General features: G+C 51.1%; 1 protein-coding gene across 3 annotated transcripts in view; it reads left to right on the top strand.

Annotated features, from left to right (window-relative positions):
* The window catches only part of FRMPD3 (FERM and PDZ domain containing 3), a 146,186-nt gene that overhangs the window by 59,850 nt on the left and 62,228 nt on the right, over window positions 1-24,108 (top strand). For 2 of the 3 annotated variants that reach the window (XM_034781380.1, XM_034781384.1), the window contains one exon: window positions 1,697-1,788. In XM_034781380.1, the coding sequence (XP_034637271.1) occupies window positions 1,697-1,788 (92 nt within the window). Of the gene's footprint in view, window positions 1-1,696; window positions 1,817-24,108 lie in introns of all 3 variants that reach the window. The other variant, XM_034781383.1, reaches the window with a different exon arrangement.

Below are 24,108 nucleotides of genomic sequence, written 5' to 3'. Positions count from 1 at the left end.
GAGCAGCAGTGCAGGGTCACTGCTGACTTATATTCATGAGCAGGGATGATGGGTTTTTTCAGTAATATTTCATGTGGCCAAGGACTGCAGCCTGGGGGTTTGGAGCAGTGATCCGAACACGCTGGACAAACCTCGATCCGTCTGAGGTACCCAGCCACACCGATCCTGCAGTATTTCTTCCTGGCGCTTCCCCCATCAGATCTGGGCTCTGGAGACTGGGATAATGTGTGAGGAAGCGACAGCCTGCCCTAAATCTCTCAAACGCCCCCCGCCAGAGAGAAAAGTGCTGGTTGTAGAGCACAGCATCAAGCTGGTTACAAATATTTACCCCGTGGCAGTGCCCTCTGTGGTGTGAGCTTCCTCATGGCAGTGCCCTGACAGAGCCGGCTAGGGGGCCCTCCGCGGTGTGAGCTTCCCCATGGCAGTGCCCTGACAGAGCCGGCTAGGGAGCCCCCGCCGTGTGAACTTCCTCCTGGCAGAGCCCTGAGAGAGCTGGCTAGGAGCCTCCAGCGATGTGAGCTTCCCCGTGGCAGTGCCCCACTGAAACCAGGAAAGCAGTGCCCTGTCCGAGCAGTGTGAGCCGCCTCACAGTTACAGCAGTGCCTGTCATGCAGTGTGACCTTCCCCGCAGCAGTGGCCTCTCCTCCTTCCAGCTGCTCCTTTTCCACTTGCAATGGGAGATGTTGCTTTAAGCAGGCCAGTGCCTCCCCCCCCCATAAGCCTCTGCTCATGTCTTCATGGTCAGTCTGGCCCCATAGCCCCACAGAGAAAGGGCCTTCCTCACCTCTCACTGCATAAAGATCTCCTGAGTGGAATGCTGCTGCCAGCGCCTGCTCCAGGGCATTGTGCCTCAAGACGGGTACAGTGCTGGCAGCAGCACTGCAAGTCTTTCCCTGCCTTGGCCTGGAGGGACCCCATAGGGCAGGGGTCCCCAACCTTTTTCGTCTGGTGGGTGCCAGACCACAAGCCACGGAGGACCGTGGTGGCGGACGAGCATCCACCGAAATGCCGCCGACAAGCGGCAACGTCAATAGGCATTTCGGCGGATGCTCGGCCGTTGGCCAGCACACGGGCGCACTTAGACGCCCCGGCGGGCACCGCATTGGGGACCCCTGCCATTGGGGGTGCCAGGGCAGGTCAGTCTCCACGACCCTTTTGCTCGTTGGCCTTTGTGCTGCTGCCCCCCGCCCACGAGGAGCTGCGCTGAGACCTACCAACTCAGTTCACGTTGCCGTCAAACAGACATGGCTTTCGGTGCATGACCACCCAGGCTGAATTCAAACCTTCAGCCCAGAGGTGAAAGCCTCTGACTGAGCCATTCCAGCCCCCCCATCAGCCCTGGCTTTTAATGCCCCCCTTGTTAGAATAAGCCCAAACCCACCCCCCATTGGGGAAACAGAGCAATAGAAACAAGTTGAAGGGGACACCTGCTCCTCAAACCTACAGTGGGAGTCCTGGGATCTAGCTGCTGGCCTCACCTAGAAGCTGGTGAGCTGCAGGTCACTGCTCCTTGGTGGGTATAATGTACTAGCTCCCAGTGTCGGCTTCCTGATTTGAGAAAGAGCGAGAGGCGGCTGTGTTTACCAGCTCGCTTCCTGCCGTGGTTCTGGGGCTGAGCCAGCCGGCTTCTTTAAGATTCTGGTCACAGCAGGTGCTGAATTTCTAAGGCTGAGGTGATCTTTCTCTTTCTACACAGACGCCGTGGTCCGTCCGTGCTGGGCAAAGAGAGAGGGGACAGGGGAAGAGGTCAAATATCCCGCCAGCCGCCTCGGCCAGAGGGAGCAGACAGTGAGTATCATGCACCACGAAGCAGCTCGTAAGTAGACAAGACTCTCTTGACTTTTATTGTATTTGGCTTTGTTTTGGGAATATTTCCATCTCTGCTGAGCCGAGGGGAGGGGCTGGGCCTGGGGGAGACCTGGCAGCAGGGTTCAGTCCCCACTGTTCTCAGTGATGGCTAGAATGTTGCAGCGAGATGCCGTGTGTCCCTTCTCCACTGTGTGTGTGTCTGTTGCACAGGCAGATCAGTGGCTGCTCTCAATCTCCTTTAAAGCACCACTAGTCCCTGTTCATTAGAATCAGATTTATTAGAGTCACAGAGAGGGGGAGAGAGAGAGGGAAAAACTAAATCAAGTCCTTAATGAAATGGTCTGCCAGGCAGGCTGTCGGCCACTTAACCTGTCAGCAAAACGGAGACTCCAAAATGCTGAAGGGGGAAAAGGAGCAGAGGGAATCAAATGCCGATTTCCTCTCCTGCAAGAAGAGTGCTGGGAGGAGGGCGTGGGCTGTTTTTCTGTCTGAGGATTGGTATTGTGTGTACCCCCTCCCCCAAGGCACCCAGCTTTGCCCCACTTGAGACCTCCCTGTTTGAATCAAGGGTGGGATTTCATTCCCAATGCCCAGTCAGTCCCGGGCTTCCCTTCATGGCTCCATCAGGAGACCCCCCTCTCTGTTCCAGAGACAGGGGGAATTCAGACTGTCAAAGCGTCCCCTCCAGGCCTTTCGCACTCTCCAAGGGTGAGAGGAATTTGGGCTCAGGGACTGTTCAGTCCTAGGATTCCCCAGCCAGCTCCATGGTAATCCATCCCCCTGCTTTCTGTTTGTGTATGGAACGGAAGGGTAAGCCTTTTAGGCATAACGGCAGCTCTAAGGATTTTCCTCTGATCCGGTGCTTCTGTACATCTAACTGTGGAGAACAAAAAACCTGAAATCTCTCCAAATCTGAGAAGAAATGCAGGGAGCCTCCAGCATTGGTAGGAAAACATTGACTGGAAGGATTTGCAAATCAGGCAAGCCCCCTCTGAGAGGCATTCAGACAGGTTTCATTGGATACAGACAGATCTCCTGTACTCATGCACCCACATGCTGTTAAGCCCATATGCCCACCCCTTGCACACATTGCCCAGGGCACTTACAAATATATCCAAACATCCTGCACTCATGCACATGAGCATGCTTCATGGAGCCTTTGATATGCTTCTGCATAGAGACACTGGTCCCTAGAATACAGTCATGCCCAGGGTCCTTGGATACATCTATGCATGAGTGTCCCTGCCCCACACAGACAGTTCCCTAGCATGTGAACATACAACCCTATGTGCTGTTATAACACACATGAACCAATGGGCAGGCTGGTCTAACACACACACATACAAACATCTGTTCAGGGGACAGAGTGCTGGATTGGGACTCTGGAGACCTGGGGTCTATTCCCAGCTCTGCCGCTGAGCTGCTGGGTGACCTTAGGCAAGTTCCCGCCCCTCTCTGTGCCTCAGTTTCCCTTCCCACCTTTTCTCTGTGTTTGTTTGGAGTGCAAACTCTGCAGGGCAAGAGCTGTCTCTTCCTATGCGCATATGCATAGTGTCTGGTCCAGTGGGACGCTGATCTCAGGTGAGGATCTCTAGGTGCTCCTATAATCCCAGTAGTAGTAATGCAGTCAGGCATGCAGTCCTCTGGGGCAGACATACCCATGCATGGGCACGTGATCACCAGCACGGCCACCCAGAGCTGTGAGCATTGCAGACTTGCTCATAGAATCATAGAATATCAGGGTTGGAAGGGACCTCAGGAGGTCATCTAGTCCAACCCCCTGCTCAAAGCAGGACCAATCCACAGACAGATTTTTGCCCCAAATCCCTAAATGTCCCCCTCAAGGATTGAACTCACAACCCTGGGTTTAGCAGGCCAATGCTCAAACCACTGAACTATCCCTCCCCCCCATGATATTGGCCCCAAGCAGGAGATAATGTTTCACTGAGATGTGATGCTGCTCACAGGGTATTAAGATGCTGCTAGCTCTCTCTGGCCATTGCTTCCTCTCCGTGGACCTGCTACTCTGGTTGAAGCAGGTTCATTAACGTTATAATGACATAGAGAAGGGTGAGATGCTGGCTGGCAAAGCGAAGTATGACCAAGAATTAGGAAGGGGAGAGAACTAGGCTGTGGCTAGCTTGGCAAACCGGCATGGGGATGGGCTTACTGAGATGAATGCAGGTCAGGAAGCAGTGACTGAAGATCATTCCCATTTGCTGTCCGTCTGGTGCTTTATGTCCGATGAGTTTGGCGGATCTCAGTCAAGTCCCCAGGGAGACACCTGGCCCCGTCACAAACATCTTCAGGACAGTGGGCACTGACTGGCTTCCTTGAAAGTCTCACAGAATGCCCAGTGACTGAGTAGACCCTGGAGACTGAGCTCCCTTCTCAGCCCTCAAGGGTGCACATTGGCATGACTGAGGGGAATGCTTGTTCTGCGGCTAGGATGACCAGACAGCAAATGTGAAAAATCGGGACGGGGGTGGGGGGTAATGGGAGCCAATGGGAGCCTATATAAGAAAAAGACCCAAAAATCGGGACTGTCCCTATCAAATTGGGACATCTGGTCACCCTAGCGGCTGCCTCTCTCCTGCAGCCAGCTGGCTCCTGCTGCAACGGGAGCTGTGCTCGCTACAGCGGGGCAGAGGTGGTTAGAGAGCTGGGAGCCAGCTGCCTGTAGCCGTTGCCTGCTGCACAGTCCTGGCCCATCAGCAGGGATTTGACAGCACATTGCTGGGATGGATTCCAGTGTGTGGCCAAACCAGGGCTGCTGGCAGGTATTGCCCTTACCAGCGCTAGAGTCGCTAAAGAAGGGAACCTGCCATTACATGAGATGAGCATTCCTGTGGTGACGGCTACACGTGCCAGAGCAGAGAATCACAGAGCCTGTGGCTGGGTAGCATTCAATCCACCAGCCTACTCTCCAAAACCACAGCCCCTCCCACCTCCCCTTAATGGACATCACTACCCCAGAGCCATAAGGCAATTTCCAGTCCTAAGTGATGTTATAATTAAACTGCCACTAGAGGGTATTTCACACTGCGGCTTAGTTTGTCAAGTATTTACTACTGCGGGTGCCTACCTGAGAGGCCGTGGTTCCTGCTCCTGGTGAATGGATCTGGGGGCTGGGTTGACCATCAAAATGAGAGGTTATTTTTGTGCCTGTTACTTCATTCGTTATGTTCCTGCTGTACTTGCTCTTGGTTAAAGCTCTGTTCCTCTGGGAACCACGCAGCACTTTAGAAGGGGGGCTGGCTTCTTGCTGTGCGGATTCCCAAAGTGCTCAGTCCCCAGCATGCACTGCGCTTGAGACTCTTGCCACTTATTCAAGTGCCTAGATGGCAGTGGAGGTCCCCTGGGCTGCCCAGATTGTTGGAGGAATAGGGACCAGTCTTCCAGAGACAGGAGCTGGTCTTTCCAGATCAGCTGATTTATGGTATCTCCTCCCTCGCTGGACCTCTGTCTAACCCATGCTCACAGCATGGGCTCTCCTGGCGATAGCCCTATACACTCCTGGTGCATCTCTCAGCCAAGGACCTCAGTGACCTGGGAAGGTCAGCCTTGCCTCCAGCATCCCATGTGGCCTTATTCCCAGTTTGCAGGAAGCAGAGAGGAGCAGTGACCTCTCCATAGTCACACACTGAGTCAGCAGCTGAGCTGGGGACTAGCTCGGTGCCTTAGCCACAAGACCCTCACTGCAGATGGAAGCTAAGGCTCAGCCAGGTTAGGTAACGTCTTCTGAGCTAGCTGAGGAGCTGAGAACTGATCCCAGTCTCTTGGTGCTCTAAGCAATACAGGCTCCACCCCTACACATGCTCTTAGAGCAAGTGGGCTTGACCCACTTCGTCCTTGTGTGGTGAACAAGGGGGTTGTGCTCAGTGTGAGCGTGAGCAGAGGCTGCCTGTGAGTGCAGGGTTCAGTAGTAGCTGTAACCCCACCCTGAGCCACAGCGACTCCCGTGCCCTTATTGCAGGGTAATGAAAGGGAGGAACAAGGGCACATCTGAGGGAAGATGGACTTAAACCCGCTCTCCACCATGCTGAGGCCCCAGGCTCCACTCTGTGTCCACTCTTTGTGCTGTAGTAGCCCCTCGGGGTCCCATTGTGCACTTAGTGAGAGACAGTCCCTGCTCCAAATTGCTTCTGATCTAAATGGAGGGAGGGGGCAGCGGAGGTATGGAGAGAGAAGGTGCCGTGCCCAGGGTTCCATGGCCGTTCAGTAACGCAGACAGGCATAGAACCCAGGTCTCGTGCCTCCCATGCCAGTGTCAGAGCCACCGGGCCGCACTGCCCCCTGCTTCTGCTCTGAGGCAGGAGTAACTGGAGGGTCCTAGCAGTGCTCTCATCAGTGCAGGATCAAGCTCCCCAGGCTCCCAGTCCGGCTCAGCACTTGTAGTTTTTACTCATACATACAGCTCTGTTCACCTGTGAGGTGGAGGAGCCAGCCCAACTGGATCAGTGATGTGGCAGCTATTAAGTACCTAGCAGATTGTTAAGGGATGGCAGAATGTGGCAGAAGAAACCTGACCTCTGGGGACTGACGGCCTGGCCCACCATGGGCTATCGCTGCCTGGACTCATGCATGGCTCCTTCTGAGAGCTGCAGTGATGCCATCATACCTGTCCTGAGCAAACTGCACCCTCCAACCATTTTCTTGCTCACATCATTAGCTGAAAGAACAGGAGTACTTGTGGCACCTTAGAGACTAACAAATTTATTAGACCATAAGCTTTCGTGGGCTACAGCCCACTTCTTCGGATGCATATAGAATGGAACATATATTGAGGAGATATATATACACACATACAGAGAGCATGAACAGGTGGGAGTTGTCTTACCAACTCTGAGAGGCCGATTAAGTAAGAGAAAAAAAACTTTTGAAGTGATAATCAAGATAGCCCAGTACAGACAGTTTGATAAGAAGTGTGAGAATACTTACAAGGGGAGATAGATTCAATGTTTGTAATGGCTCAGCCATTCCCAGTCCTTATTCAATCCTAGGTGGCTGAACTTTGTGACTTTGTCCTCACCCACAACTATTTCACATTTGGGGACAATATATACCTTCAAGTCAGTGGCACTGCTATGGGTACCCGCATGGCCCCACAGTATGCCAACATTTTTATTGCTGACTTAGAACAACGCTTCCTTAGCTCTCATCCCCTAACGCCCCTACTCTACTTGCACTACATTGATGACATCTTCATCAGCTGGTCCTATGGAAAAGAAGCCCTTGAGGAATTCCACCATGATTTCAATAATTTCCATCCCACCATCAATCTCAGCCTAGATCAGTCCACACAAGTGGTCCATTTTCTGGACACTACTGTGCTAATAAGCGATGGTCACATAAATACCACCCTATTCCGGAAATCTACTGACCGCTACACTTACCTACATGCCTCCAGCTTCCATCCAGGACACACCACACGTTCCATTGTCTACAGCCAAGCTCTAAGATATAACCGGATTTGCTCCAATCCCTCAGACAGAGACAAGCACCTACAAGATCTCTATCAACATTCTTAAAACTACAATACTCACCTGCTGATGTGAAAAAACAGATTGACAGAGCCAGACGAGTACCCAGAAGTCACCTCCTACAAGACAGGCCCAACAAAGAAAATAACAGAACACCACTAGCTGTCACCTTCAGCCCCCAACTAAAACCTCTCCAGCGCATCATCAAAGATCTACAACCTATCCTGAAAGATGATCCCTCACTCTCACAGATCTTGGGAGACAGACCTGTCCTCGCTTACAGACAACCACCCAACCTAAAGCAAATACTCACCAGCAACCACACATCACTGAACAAAAACACTGACCCAGGAACCTATCCTTGCAACAAAGCCCGATGCCAACTCTGTCCACATATCTATTCAAGTGACATCATCATAGGACCTAATCACATCAGCCATACCATCAGGGGCTCGTTCACCTGCACATCTACCAATGTGATATATGCCATCATGTGCCAGCAATGCCCCTCTGCCATGTACATTGGCCAAACCGGACAGTCTCTACGCAAAAGAATTAATGGATACAAATCTGACATCAGGAATCATAATACTCAAAAATCAGTGGGAGAACACTTTAACCTGTCTGGTCATTCAATGACAGACCTGCGGGTGGCTATTTTACAACAGAAAAACTTCAAAAACAGACTCCAACCAGAGACTGCTGAGCTGGAATTGATATGCAAACTAGATACAATCAACTTAGGATTGAATAAGGACTGGGAATGGCTGAGCCATTACAAACATTGAATCTATCTCCCCTTGTAAGTATTCTCACACTTCTTATCAAACTGTCTGTACTGGGCTATCTTAATTATCACTTCAAAAGTTTTTTTCTCTTACTTAATTGGCCTCTCAGAGTTGGTAAGACAACTCCCACCTGTTCATGCTCTCTGTATGTGTGTATATATATCTCCTCAATATATGTTCCATTCTATATGCATCCGAAGAAGTGGGCTGTAGCCCATGAAAGCTTATGGTCTAATAAATTTGTTAGTCTCTAAGGTGCCCCAAGTACTCCTGTTCTTTTTGCGGATACAGACTAACACGGCTGCTACTCTGAAACTAATCATTAGCTGAGATATCAATTTCATTTTAAAAACTGCAGGCTGAGCAGCAGGTGCCGAATTCATTGCCGGGAGCCAGGCTGCCTCTTCCGCTTCATTATTTATAGCTGCATTTGGCTGCCTTGCTAACTTCTCCGCTACCTCTGACTTCTGGCTGTGCTGGGGAACACTGCTTGCCTTCTGCTAGCTCCGGCACTAAAAGCCTGGAACACTTCTGCCTTTTCCTGGCTGCCATCTGGCGCCTGACCCGGCACTCAGTGATGCCAGCAGCATAGCTGACTCCAGCAGGGAGCTCAGCTTGACCCTTCCAGTGCTGGTGGTCGAAGCGTGTGCCACCAGCAGCAGTTATATACGCCCTCAGGCTGAGGGGGCGCTGTTCTGGTGAGGCAGGGTGGGGGCTCTGATAGCAGTGCAGGTACAAGGGGGTAAAATTACAGTCTGGGGGTTGAGTGGCAGCTTCCCAGTGTACCCTCCCGGAGCTGCTGTCGCCACACGATGGAGTATTTGGCTATGGCTGGCACCCTCGGTGGGAATAAGAAACTGACCAAACGGCTGGGGGCCAAGACTAACTGGGGAGGACAGTGAGAATCACAGAGCTCAGGTGCTCCCTGGATTCAGTGCTGCCCTTTCACACAAGCCTAGGCAGAGCCGGCTAAAAGGGTGGACAAAATCGGTGGCTTCATTCCCAGCTGGAGGCTCCTGGCTCACTGAGTGCTCCCTGGGGCTGGGGAGCATGTAGCTCTCGGTGAGCTGAGTTGCTGTGGTGGGGGTGAGGAGGGACGAGCGGCTGGGAGTGCCGGTTCATGGAGGGGAAATCCGAAGGCCAGACCTGAATGCAGGCTGTGATGTGGAGCATGAAGCTGAGAGCGAAGTGTCTCCGACCATCCAAGAAGCAGGGCATGCAGGATAACTGACCATCCTGAAGTGTTTTATTGATTGTATCTTTCTTCCTAACGCTCCCTAATAAATCCTGACTAGTGCAGCGGATGCTGGTGCTATTGAAAGCCTCACCAGCCAGCCCTCTTCCCCCTGGTGTCATGGCTATTTTAGCTGCACACAGGTTTCAGCTTTCTGGAACCTACCCATTCCAGCCCCACTGTCTGACCCCTTCCCAGCCCTTTGCATGGGGACTGCCCCTGCTGATGCTTCCATATGCAGCTCAAGTTGAGGCAGGAACCTGGAACGCAGCATTACATGCAGGTCAATCTGGCTTTCTGTTTAAAGACTCAAGCGGCCTCCTGTTTTTTACCCTCCTCCTCCCGCTTCGTTGCAGGAAGACAGCGTGGGCTGGTGACGTGTGCTCAGGTTGAGGAGACAGGCCTCCTCCCGTGTTCTAACCGTGGCTCTGGGACAAGGTGCCTCTCTGGGGTTCCAATCGCCTACCTGTGAAATGGGGACACTAGTTCGTAGCTGGGGTCATGCGAGGGGTGATTACGTAATGTGTGGAATGCACTGCAAAGATGTACTGTGTATTCACGTCATGTTAGAGCAGTGGGTCTCTGTGTTCTCCATCCTGGGGCCCTCCTGGAATCTCCTCCTCCCGTTGAGCAATCTGGGAAGGGTTTGGGTGGTCCCACCCCCTGACACATCAGCTGAGAACCCAGCTCTAGACTTCTCCTCTTGCTCCAGCTGTTAACTGATGTACCTGGATCCCCCACCAGCAGCAAGGGCAGCCATTGCTGTTCCTTGGAACGCTGACTTCTGCGCCAGTCCAGCTCCCTGCTGGCCTAGGAGTAGATCATTCTTTGCACCCAAGCCAGACTGTGGGCATCTTATACGTCGTGCAGCCCTACAGGCAGAGTGGGTGAGCTCCTTGTGCCTCGTTGAGTCTGTGGGAGCAACTCCCAGAGTGATCTGGCTCCATTGGGTGGGGTGATCTGCTGCCGTTTCTCTTGGCAGCAGGTGGGGAGGAAGAGGATGGATTCTATATTCTGATGAGGGCACCCATCCTGCCTCACCACAGCCAGGATCAGGGCGGCACTGTTCTGTGGAATTAGCCTCTCCCCAGCTATCAGTCCTCTAGAGCCTAAGTAACAGGGCCCCTGTGGGCTCCCATCCAAGATGGAGATCAGAACGTGAGGCTGGTGCTGCCATGTGCTCCCTATAAAAAATGGTTCTTGGCTATTTCCCAGCTCTCCTGCCGCACGTGCTCCGGATCCCACATGCATTGCAAGCAGAATGCCAAGTGCAGACCGGCAGATGGGGGAGCCAGACCGTGTTCTGCGGGAGAGCCAGGATTTCAGCTGCTCTGTTCGGGGTGTTTGGGGCAGAAAAGAAGGGTTGAGGGGGGCAGGATCAGTAACTTTGGGCCCGATCTGCAAGATGTGTACATGCAAAATGCCCGTGGAGTTCAGTGAGAGTTCTGTGCATGGATTGGGCCCATTAGAATAGAGATGAGACCTTTAAATATCCATCCACGGGCTTCTGCTCCTTCTGATGATTCCCTTTTCCCAGCCTTAACATCCTCTCCTGAGCTTCTTAGGTTCTTTCATCTTCCAGGGAGATTGCCAAGAAATAGACGCTTTTCACTGAAAATAGCTGATCCAGTTATTGGGGAGTTCACTGGCGGCAACGAGACAGACCAAAACGAAGCCCTGCTGTGCTCGGTCCTGCTCTTCCCCTCCCATGGAGGGGCTGGAAGGGGAGTCCACCCAGGAGCTGGGCATGCCAGAGGAGGGACCCTTTCCAGCTTAGAATGAGGTTTAGAGAGTGGAGCCTCGGCAAGGTTGTGTGGAACCATCGGCAACCCTGTCATACCTCTCTGGAGCCGGGGATGTGTGCCAGAGTTGTGTAGCATATTCAGCAGCAGCCCCCAAGCCTTCCCTAATGGAGGCAGACGTACCCTTAGGCCCTGCGCACTGCATGCTGACTGAAGTTAGCTCAAGTAACAACAGCAGGGAAGTTGCGGCAGCTCAAGCGCTATACAGCCCTGCCTAGAGCCCTGCGGTCATACTCGGGCTGATGTCCCTGTGCTGCCGTGGCTTCACTGCTGCTAGTACTCAAGCCAGCTTTTTTCCACCTCCCGCTTGTAGCATATTCATACCCTGACACAGCAGGAGGAGCCCGAGCGCTCCTGCCTCAGGTTAATAGCAGGCCTGATGGAGAGCCTGCCTGGTGGATCCCCTAGAAAATGGAAATTCTGTGTCGCCTGGCAGGGATGAGGCCTGACCATTGACCCCTGTGTTTGGGTGTCTCCCTGAGCACCCCTGGGCAGCTGACACCTGAGTTTGGGAATAGGGCTCCTTCCTGAGGAGCTCTGTTCAGGCCTGGGGATCTGCCCGGTGGGTCCCTGCACTACCAGCTTCTGTGATCAGGATCTGGAGTCTCTCCCCTGGCCCCGCGTGACATCTTCACACTTGTTCAGTATTCAGGGTCTGGCCTAAAGCTGCCAGGACCCCTGGCATCCAGGCTTCAGAAAGAGTCTCAGTCAGGCAGCTCTGTGCTACCATACCTGGCTCCAGGAGAGAAGTTCTCTCCTCAGCCCCATGCTGCCAGCACGTGTCTTTTGGAGCTGGAGTCTCCCCTGAGGGACTCCACAGGCCTGACCCTCAGCTGGTGTGATCTGGCAATGCCCTACTGACTGCTGGGGAGCCCGCTGCATGTCTCCCTCAGCTGTGGTTCAGAAAGGGCCCTCTCCTGCGGCTTCCTGTATGCTGCTGACAGGAGGGCTGGAGAGCAGGACTCTCTCTTGAGAATCCCTGGACTGCTGCTGGGTCCCTGCCTGGCTGCCACCCCCATTAGGAGGCAGGGGCTTCCCTTGAGGATCTCCAGGCTGCCATGCAGAGAGCATACCTTGTTATGGAGACTCTTCCTTCTGTCCTGCCCCTTAGCCCCAGGGCTCCACAGTCCATTCCTCCTCATGCCAGGGAGCAGCACCACTAACCCCCAGCAGCAAGAGGGGCCTGTAATGAAGAAGAGGCAGCCATATTGTTAGTAGCACTTGGGCTCCCCAGAAGGGGCAGCTGGGATGTCAGCAGGTCTTTCTGTCCTGGCCCTTCCTCCTTCCTTGGCTCTGAGAACATTTCCAGGGGTGCCAACGTGATGAAAAAAGACCCAGCCTCGATGAACATGCTGGGGATTTTTTCCGCTTTCTAAAATAGCCTGAGGTTACAGCCCCCATCCATCAGGCTGGCGCCCGGGGCCAGGCCATGCAGGCTGCAGCCTCTGCTTGATGGATAGGTTCAGAGACGGGCTGGCTATCGAGGACTGACTGCAGGAGCTGGCTCTAGCACTTCCCCAGGTAATTTTCAATAGTAAGAATTCTCCCCAGGCTGGCTGGCTGAGGACTGTGAAGAGCAGAGGGGAGAGGATTTCACCAGCTGACCTGCCAGTGGAGTCCCTTTTCCACCCTCCTCTCCCTCGGCGGCTCAGGGCCGGGACCCTTTCCACAAGCTCAAGCCCACGTACTTGGGTAGCTCCGAGCAGGGTGAGCGAGACTCTTGGTTCAGTATGGCAGACCCAGAGCTCCCACGCAGAACGACATGCATCTGCTCAGTCTGTCTCAGCTCCAAGCTGGGGAGGGAAGACAGCTAGTGGGTTTTCAGTAGAGCTGGGTGTACAATTTCCAATGGAACAGTTTTCCGTTGGCAAATGCTGTTTTGTTGAACTCGAAATACTGTGTGAGAACAAGTCGATTTCAGGGACGTTTTTGACAGGAAAGGATTGAAACAAGAACAAATGATTTTGACGTTCTTGTTTCATTTCCGTTTTATCAGTTCATTTCCTTTTGTTTCTACGTTGATATGATTAATTGTAATAGCATATTAATAGTATCTGACATATTAAGAAATGTATTTGTTTTGACGTTATCTAAACAAACTGTTTTTACCATAGCAAAACAAAATGATTCCAAATCAAACATTTCTGGCATTTCCATTCCCTGAAAAATGTCAATGTTTTGGTCCGATTTGGAACAAAAACAAATTTTGAAATGTCATAATTTCCCACAGTCTAGAAGATTTGTTTTCCAGTGTTCAGCTTCAGGGGCAGAAATCAGGGCCTGGCACCGTCTCGTGTGTCTGCGACTAGCAGTCAGTAAAATTGGGCTCTCTGCTCCCAAGGCTTGTGATGCTGAGGGTTTCTCAGGCATCTGCAGCCTCTGCCCAGTGTCCAGATGAACCCACACTCTATACTGGTCTCTCTTCCCCTCTCTGTGCGCCTCATGCTCCCTTTCTCACTTTCTGCCAAGTTCAGGTTAAGGCAAAGGCAATATTGGCCGTGCCAGGGACCCTAGCTCCTGGATTCATGATATGATCAGAATCTTAACTTGCATTGAAAAATAAATTAAGTTTTGTCTGCCTGAGTCTGCAGAGAGCCTGATATGATTGCTCTGAGAGGGGGCAGCTGCCCCATGCATCTCCAATGGGATGATAGCTACACCTGAAAGAGCTGGGGGGCCACCCCGCTAGAGGAGTCTGAGTGTGGCTGAAAGAGTAGTATGCAGCAGGCCCAACTCATCTACCCCAGCAGATACAGCCCAGCATCAGGGGTCAGAACTGGGAGGTTCTTTGCCACCACCCCTGTCTCTGGCTGTATGAGAGGGGACGGACTCCCTGCCACTGCAAGTGCGGGATGGGGTCATAACATGGGCTTGGAGGGTGCAGCCATGAGCAGCTGCGAGCCATAGTGTGTCCAGGGCACAGGATCACCTGAATCCAGCCCTGTTCTGTGCCCTGTGTGTCTTGTTCTCCCCCATCACTCTGTCTGTGCCTCTCCATCTCCTCTTCTCTCCTTCACTGCTGTCTGTCCGCGTCTCCCACTCCCTGCCGAATATCTGTGAGGAAGGTTATTGCTGCACCATTCTCTGTGTGATACCCATGGGCCTGCTAGGAAACTGTATCTCACAGCTCCTGGCAGTGAGCAGAGCCTCCGGGACCCTCCCTGAACTGTGCCCTCAGCCCTGACACAGCGCCGACCACCCAGGGGCCTATGAGATCCAAGCCCATCAGCCCTCTCACTCCTTACATGTTTTCCTCTGCAGCATGACACACAGCTGCAATGTGCCTGGGCCAAATTCAGACATGGTGTAAGCGGGCACAACTCCAACGGAGTCAGTGGAGTGGTACCTGCTTACACTACTGTGGGTCTCAGTTGGTCCCCCGGTGCCTGTTGGATTGAGCAGATTTCTGGATAGAAGGAGACATGCTCCTGTGTCATCTCCATGCCGCATAAATCTGAGAGGAGTTTGATTCCACCCCATTGCTGCATCTTGTGGTGCCTGGGTGTTGGTGGCAGTGTGTTTTATGCTGCGTGGTCATCATGAGGTAAATGTTCCCAACAGTTATGGGGCAGGAGTGTGGTCTAGCAGTTAGAACAGGACACTGGGAGTCTGGACTCCTGGGTTCTAGACCCAGGTGTGTCACTGTCCTTGGGCAAGTCACCAAACCATTCTGTGCCTCAGTTTCCCCATGTGTAACCTGGGAATAGTGCTGACTTGCCTCACCATGATGCCAGATTATTAAGGTTTGTAGTGCGCACTGAGCTGCTGGGGTGGAAGGTGCTAGCAGAGGGCAAGGAGTTACTGTGGGCCTCAGCTCTGTAATCAGTGCCTTTCATGCTGAAAGCCATTTTCAGGCTCCCTCTGTGGCCCAGAGATATGGATGGCCTCCAGCCTTCCTCTAGTAAGGACAGCACTATTGTGAGCTGTGTAACACCCTGGGAGCATCCCCACTGTATTCCTGAGCAGGGCTTGGAGTCCTGGGGCAGGAGTTGGGAACATAGCCAGTGCGGCGTGGCTGCTGAGGCACTGCAGACGTGATGATCAGCAGAGCTGCTGTAGGGCAGGTACTGCCCTCCTCATTGAGCCTGCCCTGGGATGCTCTCTCCTGAGTGCCCACGCAGGCTAGATGACTAGAGGATTTTAAGTCAGGAGAGAGTGTGAGGCCACAGATGTGTCCTAAGTACTGGAGAATGTGGCACAGACAGATGTGTTTTTACCAGCCAGCAGGAACTAGAACAGTGTGAAAGGGGAGGCATTAGTGCAACCTGAGCCTATACTAGCCAGCTCGTGTGTGGAAAGTGTCACTAGCTTCTCGGGCACGAATCCCAAGTGGATCAGATTCATGCAGGACACCAGGAGATGCATCTCCTTTTGATGTCAGCGGGAGCCAGGCCTGCTTTTGCCGGGGCTGCATTTGGACCATTGTCCGTGAATGGAAGGTGCAGGTGGAGGTGTTTGTTTTCTTCCCACCCTGAATGTGCCAAACTCTGCCCAACGTCAGGGTGTTTGCCTTGTGCCATTCTGCTGCAATGATAATGGAGATGGCCAGTAAATAAAACCCCTAATGTTGTTTGTCTCTTATCAGAGAGATTAAGCAAGGAGCTGAGGGGGATTTTAAAGCATCCCCGATGAGACTGGATCTCCCAGGATGAGACTGAACAAGGACAGGTAAATGCATAGCAAACATAGGCACCCGCCCTAAGCACAGCTAGAAGGACATGAGCTGCCACTGAACTGCTTAGAATGCCTGCCCTCTACCTTGACACTAGAACCTCCCTTCTTGCTCCCTTTTTCATGGTTAATTGTAGCAAACCCCTGGCACCAGCTGCAATGGGACTAGAAATCAGGCCCAGGTTCTTTTGATTTCAGTGAGAGTTAGGCACCTAAGTACCTCTGAGGATCTGGCCTCCATCTCCAAGAGCAGCAGCCCATTCCACGTGGGCTAGAGGAGGAATCTCATTTAGCTGCTGGCAGTAGAGGGCCTGTGACATGCACAGCTGAGCAGTTCCGGTTCCATCCCACAGAATGCAGTGTTGCACGGATACAAACCCGCCAGTTCATAACCATAACATAATCCTTAATGATGGCTTCTCTGGAATAATGTTCATGGAGCCACTTCTCCTACCCCTCCAGTAGCAGGTAATCCCCGGAGAGCAGGGCAGATTCCACTGGCAGACCTCACCAGTTCCCCTGGTCAAGTGGAGTGGCCTTAATCCAGCAACACACTTAAGCATGTGCTTAGCTTTAAACCCATTCCCGGTCCCACTGAAGCCAATGGGAGCATTCACATGCATGAGTGCTTGGCTAGATCAGGGCCTTGCTGCCCAGAGAGCAGACAACCCAAAGAGGGTCAATGCAGAACAGGCACCTGCTTCTCTTCTCCCGCATGACAACGCAACTGAGCAGGGAAAGCCTGGAGGGAAGTAGCCTGGCAGGGGAGAGTCTGGAGCCATAGGAAGAAGCAGAGGCAGAGTTTGAATCTGGTGACAATTGACAACATGATGATGGGATGAAAGAAATGAATAATCAATGAGTGCCCACTGCACACTCTGTACTTGTTCTTTATTGCAACAAAAAAAGAACCAGAACTGGGTGAGTAACTTGGAAGAGATGCTGCTCTAGAGTGAACTTTGCCTCCTTTCTGTTTGCAAACTATCCCTAAACAGCCTGTAACTGTTTAATGTTAATGAAAATTTGTGGAATATTTTCAGGGAATTATTCTTCCCAAGCTGTTCAGTGCATGTATTCAAACTGTGAGAAGTGCTGGTTAGTTTGGATTGGCTACATAGGTCACAGGGGATGCTTCTGCTCCCCAATTGGCTGACTATAACTCTTAGGGCCAGGTTACTGGTTCAAATACTCACAGTCGAAGGCTTGGCTGCGTGGGAAAGTTGCACCTACGGTGTAAACCCATTTACTTAAACCTTTTCAAACCCCTGTGTGGACGCTGATTGAAGAGGGGCTTTTCTAATTTAGCTTCAGTTCACTCAGAACAGTTTACGCCAAACCAAAATAAGAACGGCCATACAGGATCAGACCAATGGTCCATCTAGCCCAGTATCCTGTCTTCCAACAGTGGACAATGCCAGGTGCCCCAGAGGGAATGAACATAACAGGTAATCATCAAATGATCCATCCCATCACCCATTCTCAGTTTCTGGCAAAGAGAGGCTAGGAATACCAACCCTGCCCATCCTGGCTAATAGCCATTGATGAACCTGTCCTCCATGAATTTATCTAGTTCTTTTTTGAACCCTGTTATAGTTTTGGCCTTCACAACATCCTCTGGCAAAGAGTTCCACAGGTTGACTGAGCGTTGTGTGAAGAAATACTTCCTTGTGTTTGTTTTAAACCCGCTGCCTATTAATTTCATTTGGTGACCCCTAGTTCTTGTGTTATGAGAAGGAGAAAATAACACTTCCTTATTTATTTTCTCCACACCAGTCATGATTTTATAGACACCTATCCTATCCCTCCTTAGTCGTCTCTTTTCCAAGCTGAAAAGTCCCTATCTTATTAATCTCTCCTCATATGGAAGCTGTTCCATACCCCTAATCATTTGTGTTTCCCTTTTCTGAACCTTTTCCAAGTCCAATATATCTTTTTTGAGATGGGGCAACCACATCTACATGCAGTACTCAAGATGTGGAAGTACCATGGATTTGTATAGAGGCAACATAATATTTTCTGTCTTATTATCTATCCCTTTCTTAATGATTCCCAACATTCTGTTTGCTTTTTTGACTGCTGCTGCACATTGAGTGGACGTTTTCAGAGAACTATCCACAAGGACTCCAAGATCTCTCTCTTGAGTGGTAACAGCTAATTTAGACCCCATCATTTTATATATATGTGTAGTTGGGATTATATTTTCCAATGTGCATTGCTTTGCATTTATCAACATTGCCCTTCTTTGACTGAAATAAGAGTGTCCACATGGGTTTGTACCAGTTTAACTGGACAGGCTTAAAAACCATTTGAAGTTAAACTGGTGCAACTTGCCCAAGTTGGCCTGAAAGTGAAAAAAATTATTTTCTCAAATATTATCTAATAGTTTGCTGTTCCTGCAGCTATTCTTGCCAGTAAAGACATTGGCTCAGCACTAAAAATAACTAGATAAAACCAAACCAGGGACTGTAGGCTTATCGCAGTAAGGAAACTGCAGAATGTACCTCATCACTGGAAGTGGTGTAACTGTACCACTGTGTGCGCTATGGGGGGGGGGGAGAAAGAGTCCTCTGAATTTCAATCCTTTACTATAGATTTAGAAGGTCCCTGCTGTGCATCTTGTGCTTAGGAGGTGGAGAGGTATGCCCATGGGTTGGCCCTACCAAATTCACAGCCATGAAAAACACATCATGGACTGTGAAATCTGGCCTCCTCCTGTGTGCTTTTACTCTACACAATACAGATTTCACAGGGGAGACCAGTGTTTCTCAAATTGGGGGTCCTGACCCAAAAGGGAGTTGCGGTGTGGGGTGGGGGAGTCGCCAAGTTATTTTGGGCGGAGGGGGGGTCTCAGTATTGCCAACCTTACTTCTGCGCTGCCTTCAGAGCTGGGCAACCAGAGAGTGGCGGCTGCGGACTAAGGGCCCAGCTCTGCAGGCAGCAGCGCAGAAGTAAGGGTGCCAATACCATACCATGCCATCCCTTACTTCTGTGCTGCTGCTGGAGGCGGCTGTGGCTTCAGAGCTGGGCTCCCAGCCAGCAGCCACCGCTCTCCAGCTGCCCAGCTCTGAAGGCAGAGCTGCCGCCAGCAGCAGTGCAGAAGTAAGGGTAGCAGTACCGCAACCTGCCCTACAGTAACCTTGCGACCACTGGACATCTCCTTTTTGGGTCAGGACCCCTACAGTTACAACACCATGAAATTTTAGATTTAAATAACTGAAATCATGAAATTTATTATTTTTAAAATTCTATGACCTTGAAATTAACCAAAATGGACCGTGAATTTGGTAGAGCACTACCCATGGGTGAAGTAAAGCAATGTGTGGGGAAGACCAGACTAAAGTAATGTCTGTCTGATCTTATCTGGAATTTACACCCCACTCATCATCCTAGGTGCTCAGATACTAACATGGAAGCTACATTACCTGAGAGGGTGGGGTCTTCATGCCAGAGTTGGGATCCATTGGTAGAGAGGTTTAGAAGAGCCCAGTACTGAATGGTCATGGCAGTTCATTCTCCCCTCCCATGGGAGGAGTGCTTCCATGTCAGGGTTAATGTCCCATGATGGAGCAGTAGGGGGAACTGCATTTGCATCCCTTTAGTACAGGAATTCTCAAACTCTTTTTGCTGGACCCCCCTTTGAAAATATTTCAGGCTGTGATAACACCCCCCTCCCCCCCAAAAAAGCGATAGCAAATTACTGTACATACTCATAGCACTAAATTAAGCACATAGTCATTATCCCTGCAGTCAAAGGCGCTGAAGCCTTTCAAAAAGTGTAAAGTAGAGACTTACCATATTTCAAGTTCCCAAATAGAGGATGCTGCCGAGGGGATGGGAGAGTTGGGCAGTGGGTTACAGCAATACCGTACTATGCCACTCTTACTTCTTTGCTGCTGCTGGTGGCGGCGCTGCCTTCAGAGCTGGGCGGTCAGACAGCAACTGCCACTCTCTGCCCATCTCCCAATCCCCCCTACAAAAGCCTTGCAAGCCCCTTTTGAGTCGGGACCCCCCGTTTGAGAAACGCTGCTTTAGTAACTATCCCTTTCCCATAACACAGGCCTGTCTCCCAAAGTTCCCTCACAAGCCATCGTGCACTCCAGCGAGCAGAAGGGGCAGCATCTGGCTTCTAACACTTGGGATGCACAGGCCTGAGTTATGCTCTGAGACTCGAAGGATATTTTAAAAATCCAAGGCAATAAATCTCTCTGGAGCTTGCTTTTTCTGCGTGACACTGTCTCCTCTTGAGAGGATCTAGTGCTGGAGGCAGATGAATAATGCCTGGGAAGAAGAGCTAGCTGGGGAATGCAGACGTCTTCAAAATATGATTGTGGCAAGCAGTTATTCAGGCCCCATCTTCCCTGCTGCTTACTGCATTGGAGATTGCTCCCCCATCTGTGGTGCTAAATAAGGAGAGGTTGGTGAAAGAAGAGCTGGAAGGAAAAGGTCACAAGTCTCTGTGGCTCCTTTAATAACCACAAGGGGATCCTTCATCACACATGGTGATAGCTCAGCCACCGGTGAGTTCTGTACCTGGATGTGAAGAGGGCTGGAGAATGTAGTGACCATCAGTGCTCCTCACAGCTCAGTGAGGTAAGCAAAGGGGATGGAAGGGTGATCAGCTGTCATGCTACAGGGCACAAGCTGGTCACCAGCAAGGGACAGGAAGAATTTTTTTTTTTATGCTGTGTGCAGTAATATGACTGTCCTGGTACCTATGGGTCTCTCCTTCCTCTGAATGGTCAGGTGTAAGTATGGTTGGCACCTTCCAAGCCATGCCCTGCAGGACAGTAATTATAACCCTGATACTAGGTGGTTAGGGTTGGGTTGTTCTTGGTAAGGGTCAGCAGCCACCCACCTTGTAGGGGTCAGTGTGTTTTGGGCTCTGTATCCCATGGGTCACATTCTCCCATCATCTGGAGCTGTGCTGAGCACAAGAACTGAATGGGAGAAGATGGCTTGAAGCCACTTTTATGCCTCCCACATTCTTGGCTTTGCTGGGTGGCCTTCCTGGCCCCTGGTGTATATTAATGAAGCCTCGGACCTGCTCCCGTTTACATTGGGCCAAAGCAGTCTACTAAGACCCATCCCACATCCCTGAATCACCAGAGCACAGCAGTGCCCAGTCACACCCCCTCCCTCAGCATGTCTCTATGCCACGTGCTATAAGGCAGGCAGTGTGAAGCCCTGGGCCCGGTTCTTCGCAGCCCAGGGGGCCCCTTACACCAGGGTATCTGCCAAGACAGATTCTGCTGGGTTTGTGGCAGTGTCAAGGGGCCAGAAGGGGAGCGGGAACCTGGCCTTTGACTCTCTCTGCCCTTGCCCTGCAGCTGAGATCAACTGGGACACTTTGCTGACAGGCCCTGGATTTCCTGTCAGAGCGTTGAGGGAAGGGCCCTTGACTCTGGAACTCATCCTGCCTGTGAACAAGCGAAGCCCTGAGCCTGTTGATCTTCAGGACACGTTGCAGGGCCTGTCTGCTTACCTGGCGCTTTTCTAACAGGGTTGGAGAGGTGTTTGGGGGTTTGTTTGGTTTCGGCCTCTAAGAGGCTGGTGGTAAGCGCATTGCACCAGCGGGAAAATAAAGAATCTTTAGCATGTCCGGAGCATGAAGCAGTCACCTGCTCAGAGCGCTGTGCAGAGGCAGGTTTCATTGGGAGTCAAGATGTCAGGGCATGTAATTGTGTCCTGTAACACATCTGGGCAACAGTCACCATGGCAGGGCAGCAGGCACCAATGCAGCATCCCAACATAACATCTTCAGGGGCAATGCAATGGGAAGCAGGACAGCAGGCAAAGCTGAGCCTTCCCCAGGGAAATTCTGGATATAGGACCCTTCTATATAGTCTGAGGCAGACCCTTCCTTGCTGCAGAGCTCTGTGCTTTATTAGCTCCTAGACAGGCTGTTAGGTTGCTTCCATGACTTGCAGAATACAAACCTCCGGCAAGATGGCTTGGCACAGGAATTTCTAGGGCAGACAGAATCTGGGGACACATGGGTGGTGCAGGACGTAGGCCCCTATCCAGATGGCTGTTGCCCCCGTGAGAGGAACAGCTAAAAACAGCACGTTTGTTCGTAAGCACATAGCATATCTCCCAAAGGCAGGACGCTGGGCCAGATGGACAATCGTGTGATACCGTGTGGCAGCTCCTACAGCATGTTCCCAATTTGAGATGAGGTCAGCAAGGAGGAAGTACCAGGTCAGGTGGATGCAGTAGGCTGAGCGTCCCATCATGATCCAATAAGTGGAGGGAGAGGTGTGGGACCCCACATGCGTGATATTTCAGGCCACTGCTAGCACCAAACTGTGACACAGGACATGTTGACTCGGGAGGAAAGTGCAGCAGCTCCACAAGCTGGTGTGCTTGCACAGGAAGTCTGGCCTTGCAAGGTTCATTCACATGAGAGAATCTTACTCGGGTGAGTAGCCCCACTGAACATAATGTGAATGCTTGTGTAAGGTATAGCAGGGGCAGACCCATGATGTGCATCTTCTCCCCAGTGACACAGGCAGGAGACCCAGTTGCATTTGCTAAGCAATTTATTGTCTGGGCATTAAATCTTGTCCTGTCAGGAGGTTTCCCTCTATCTGAGGAGATGTCCTAGGTTCCCTCTGAGGTCTATACATGCAGAAGATGAACATAGCTAGTTACTGGCTGGGGTAGAGAGTGCAGGTGCCGCATGAGAGAAGCTAGTACAGACTGAGGCCTCCTCCACAAGGAGAAGGACAAATTTCTCATCTTACCTAAGTGGGCAGCACAGAGGAGAATTCAGCTCAGTCAGAGGAGGCAGAAGCTGCCTTTCCCTGAGAGGTCTGCTACCCACTTGGCAGACGACATGATGGAGAAATCCTGCCAGCCGTCCTGTGTCTGGATTTTTAAAAGGGCTGGCTTGTTCCATGAATGCTAACACGGGAGCTGTGCAAGCTATGGGAACAAGCAGGAGTCAAAGTGAGGGGAGTGCAGGGGAGTATAGCTTCCCCTCCTCTTCCTGGCTTGCAGGGAGCACCCAGAGTTACATAGAGGATCAAAAGGTATAAGGGCGATAAATGTTCATGGTCAGGGAATGACGCAATCACTGGCTTCCGGGGTCAGGAAGGAACTTCTGTGGGAAGGTTGTTCCTCAGTTGTCCACCAGGGAGTTCCTTGTATCTTCCTCTAAAACAGCTGGTGCTGGCCACTATTGAAGACACTATACTGAACTAGATAGACCTTGGCTGGACTAGATGGGTCTGATCCAGCCTGAAATGAAACAGAGGAAACACAGCAGACTTGAAAGACATAGAAAGGTGGTGATGGTACTTTATTGCTGTGTAGAAAACCTGGTGGGTTTCATTTAAAAGCCACGGCCGTGACTGAGTAGGAGGAGAGGTTTTGAGAGACCTGGGTTTGGATGGGGGACAAGGACTCTCACATATATTTCTGGGTTCCATGTGGAAGTATGGATTGGGGAGGGAGCATGGCCTGATGGATGGAGTGCTGGACTGGGACCGGGACCTAAAATACCTGGGTTCTGTTCCTAGCTCTGGCCTGCTGGGTGACCTTGCACAATATCAAGTCTCCTTTCTGTGCCTCAATTTCCCCATCTGTAAAAAAGGGGAGGAGGGCTAAAGATACTGATCTCCTTTGTAAAGCGCTTTGAGCTTCATTGATGAAACAGGCTATATAAGAGCTAGTTGTTGTTATATCAGGGATGCATTTGCCTGCTGTGGATTGATATCACCAGTTCTGGTATTTGGCATGCTTTTCTGTGTTCTGATGGGAAGTGTGTGTGTAAACTTGGGGTCCCGTGGTTTTGTTGAGTTTGCAGCTTGCTTGTTTATTTTTTTTAATGAAACATAACCTGTCAATGGCAAGTCGCAATGAGCTGTGAGGTGGCTTTGCTTTTTTATTTGACATAAAACATCTCCTCTGAAATGTTTTAACATTGTCAGAGATGGGAGGAGTCGCACTGGGTATTTCTGGATTTTACAGAGGTAACCCATGCTGGGGCTTTCATTCCTTAACAGCTGTTTTTACATCAGTGCCAGATTCACTGCTGCCCAGCTCCTTGGACAGACATTTCCATTAGTGCAAAGTAGGTGGAAAGTGCAGAGCTGGTTGGGAATATTTTGACCAAACTTTTATTTTTTTGTTGAAAAATGCCAATTCATCAAAACCGAAACTTGTGGGAAAGGGTTGACTGTGACAAATTTCTCAACTTGAAACATTTCTGAAGTTTCTAAATTGTTGAAACATCTCATTGCAACGTTTTTTGAAATGAAAATTTTCAGTTTTCTGATTGGAAATGCCTTTCTGTTTGAAAATTTAAGCCTTAAAAATGT

This window comes from Trachemys scripta, chromosome 9 (genome assembly GCF_013100865.1).
Source record: "Trachemys scripta elegans isolate TJP31775 chromosome 9, CAS_Tse_1.0, whole genome shotgun sequence".
Classification (NCBI taxonomy): Eukaryota; Metazoa; Chordata; order Testudines; family Emydidae; genus Trachemys; species Trachemys scripta.
The sequence above is the reverse complement of the archived record's forward strand: the minus strand, read 5'-3'. Positions and strand labels throughout refer to the sequence as shown.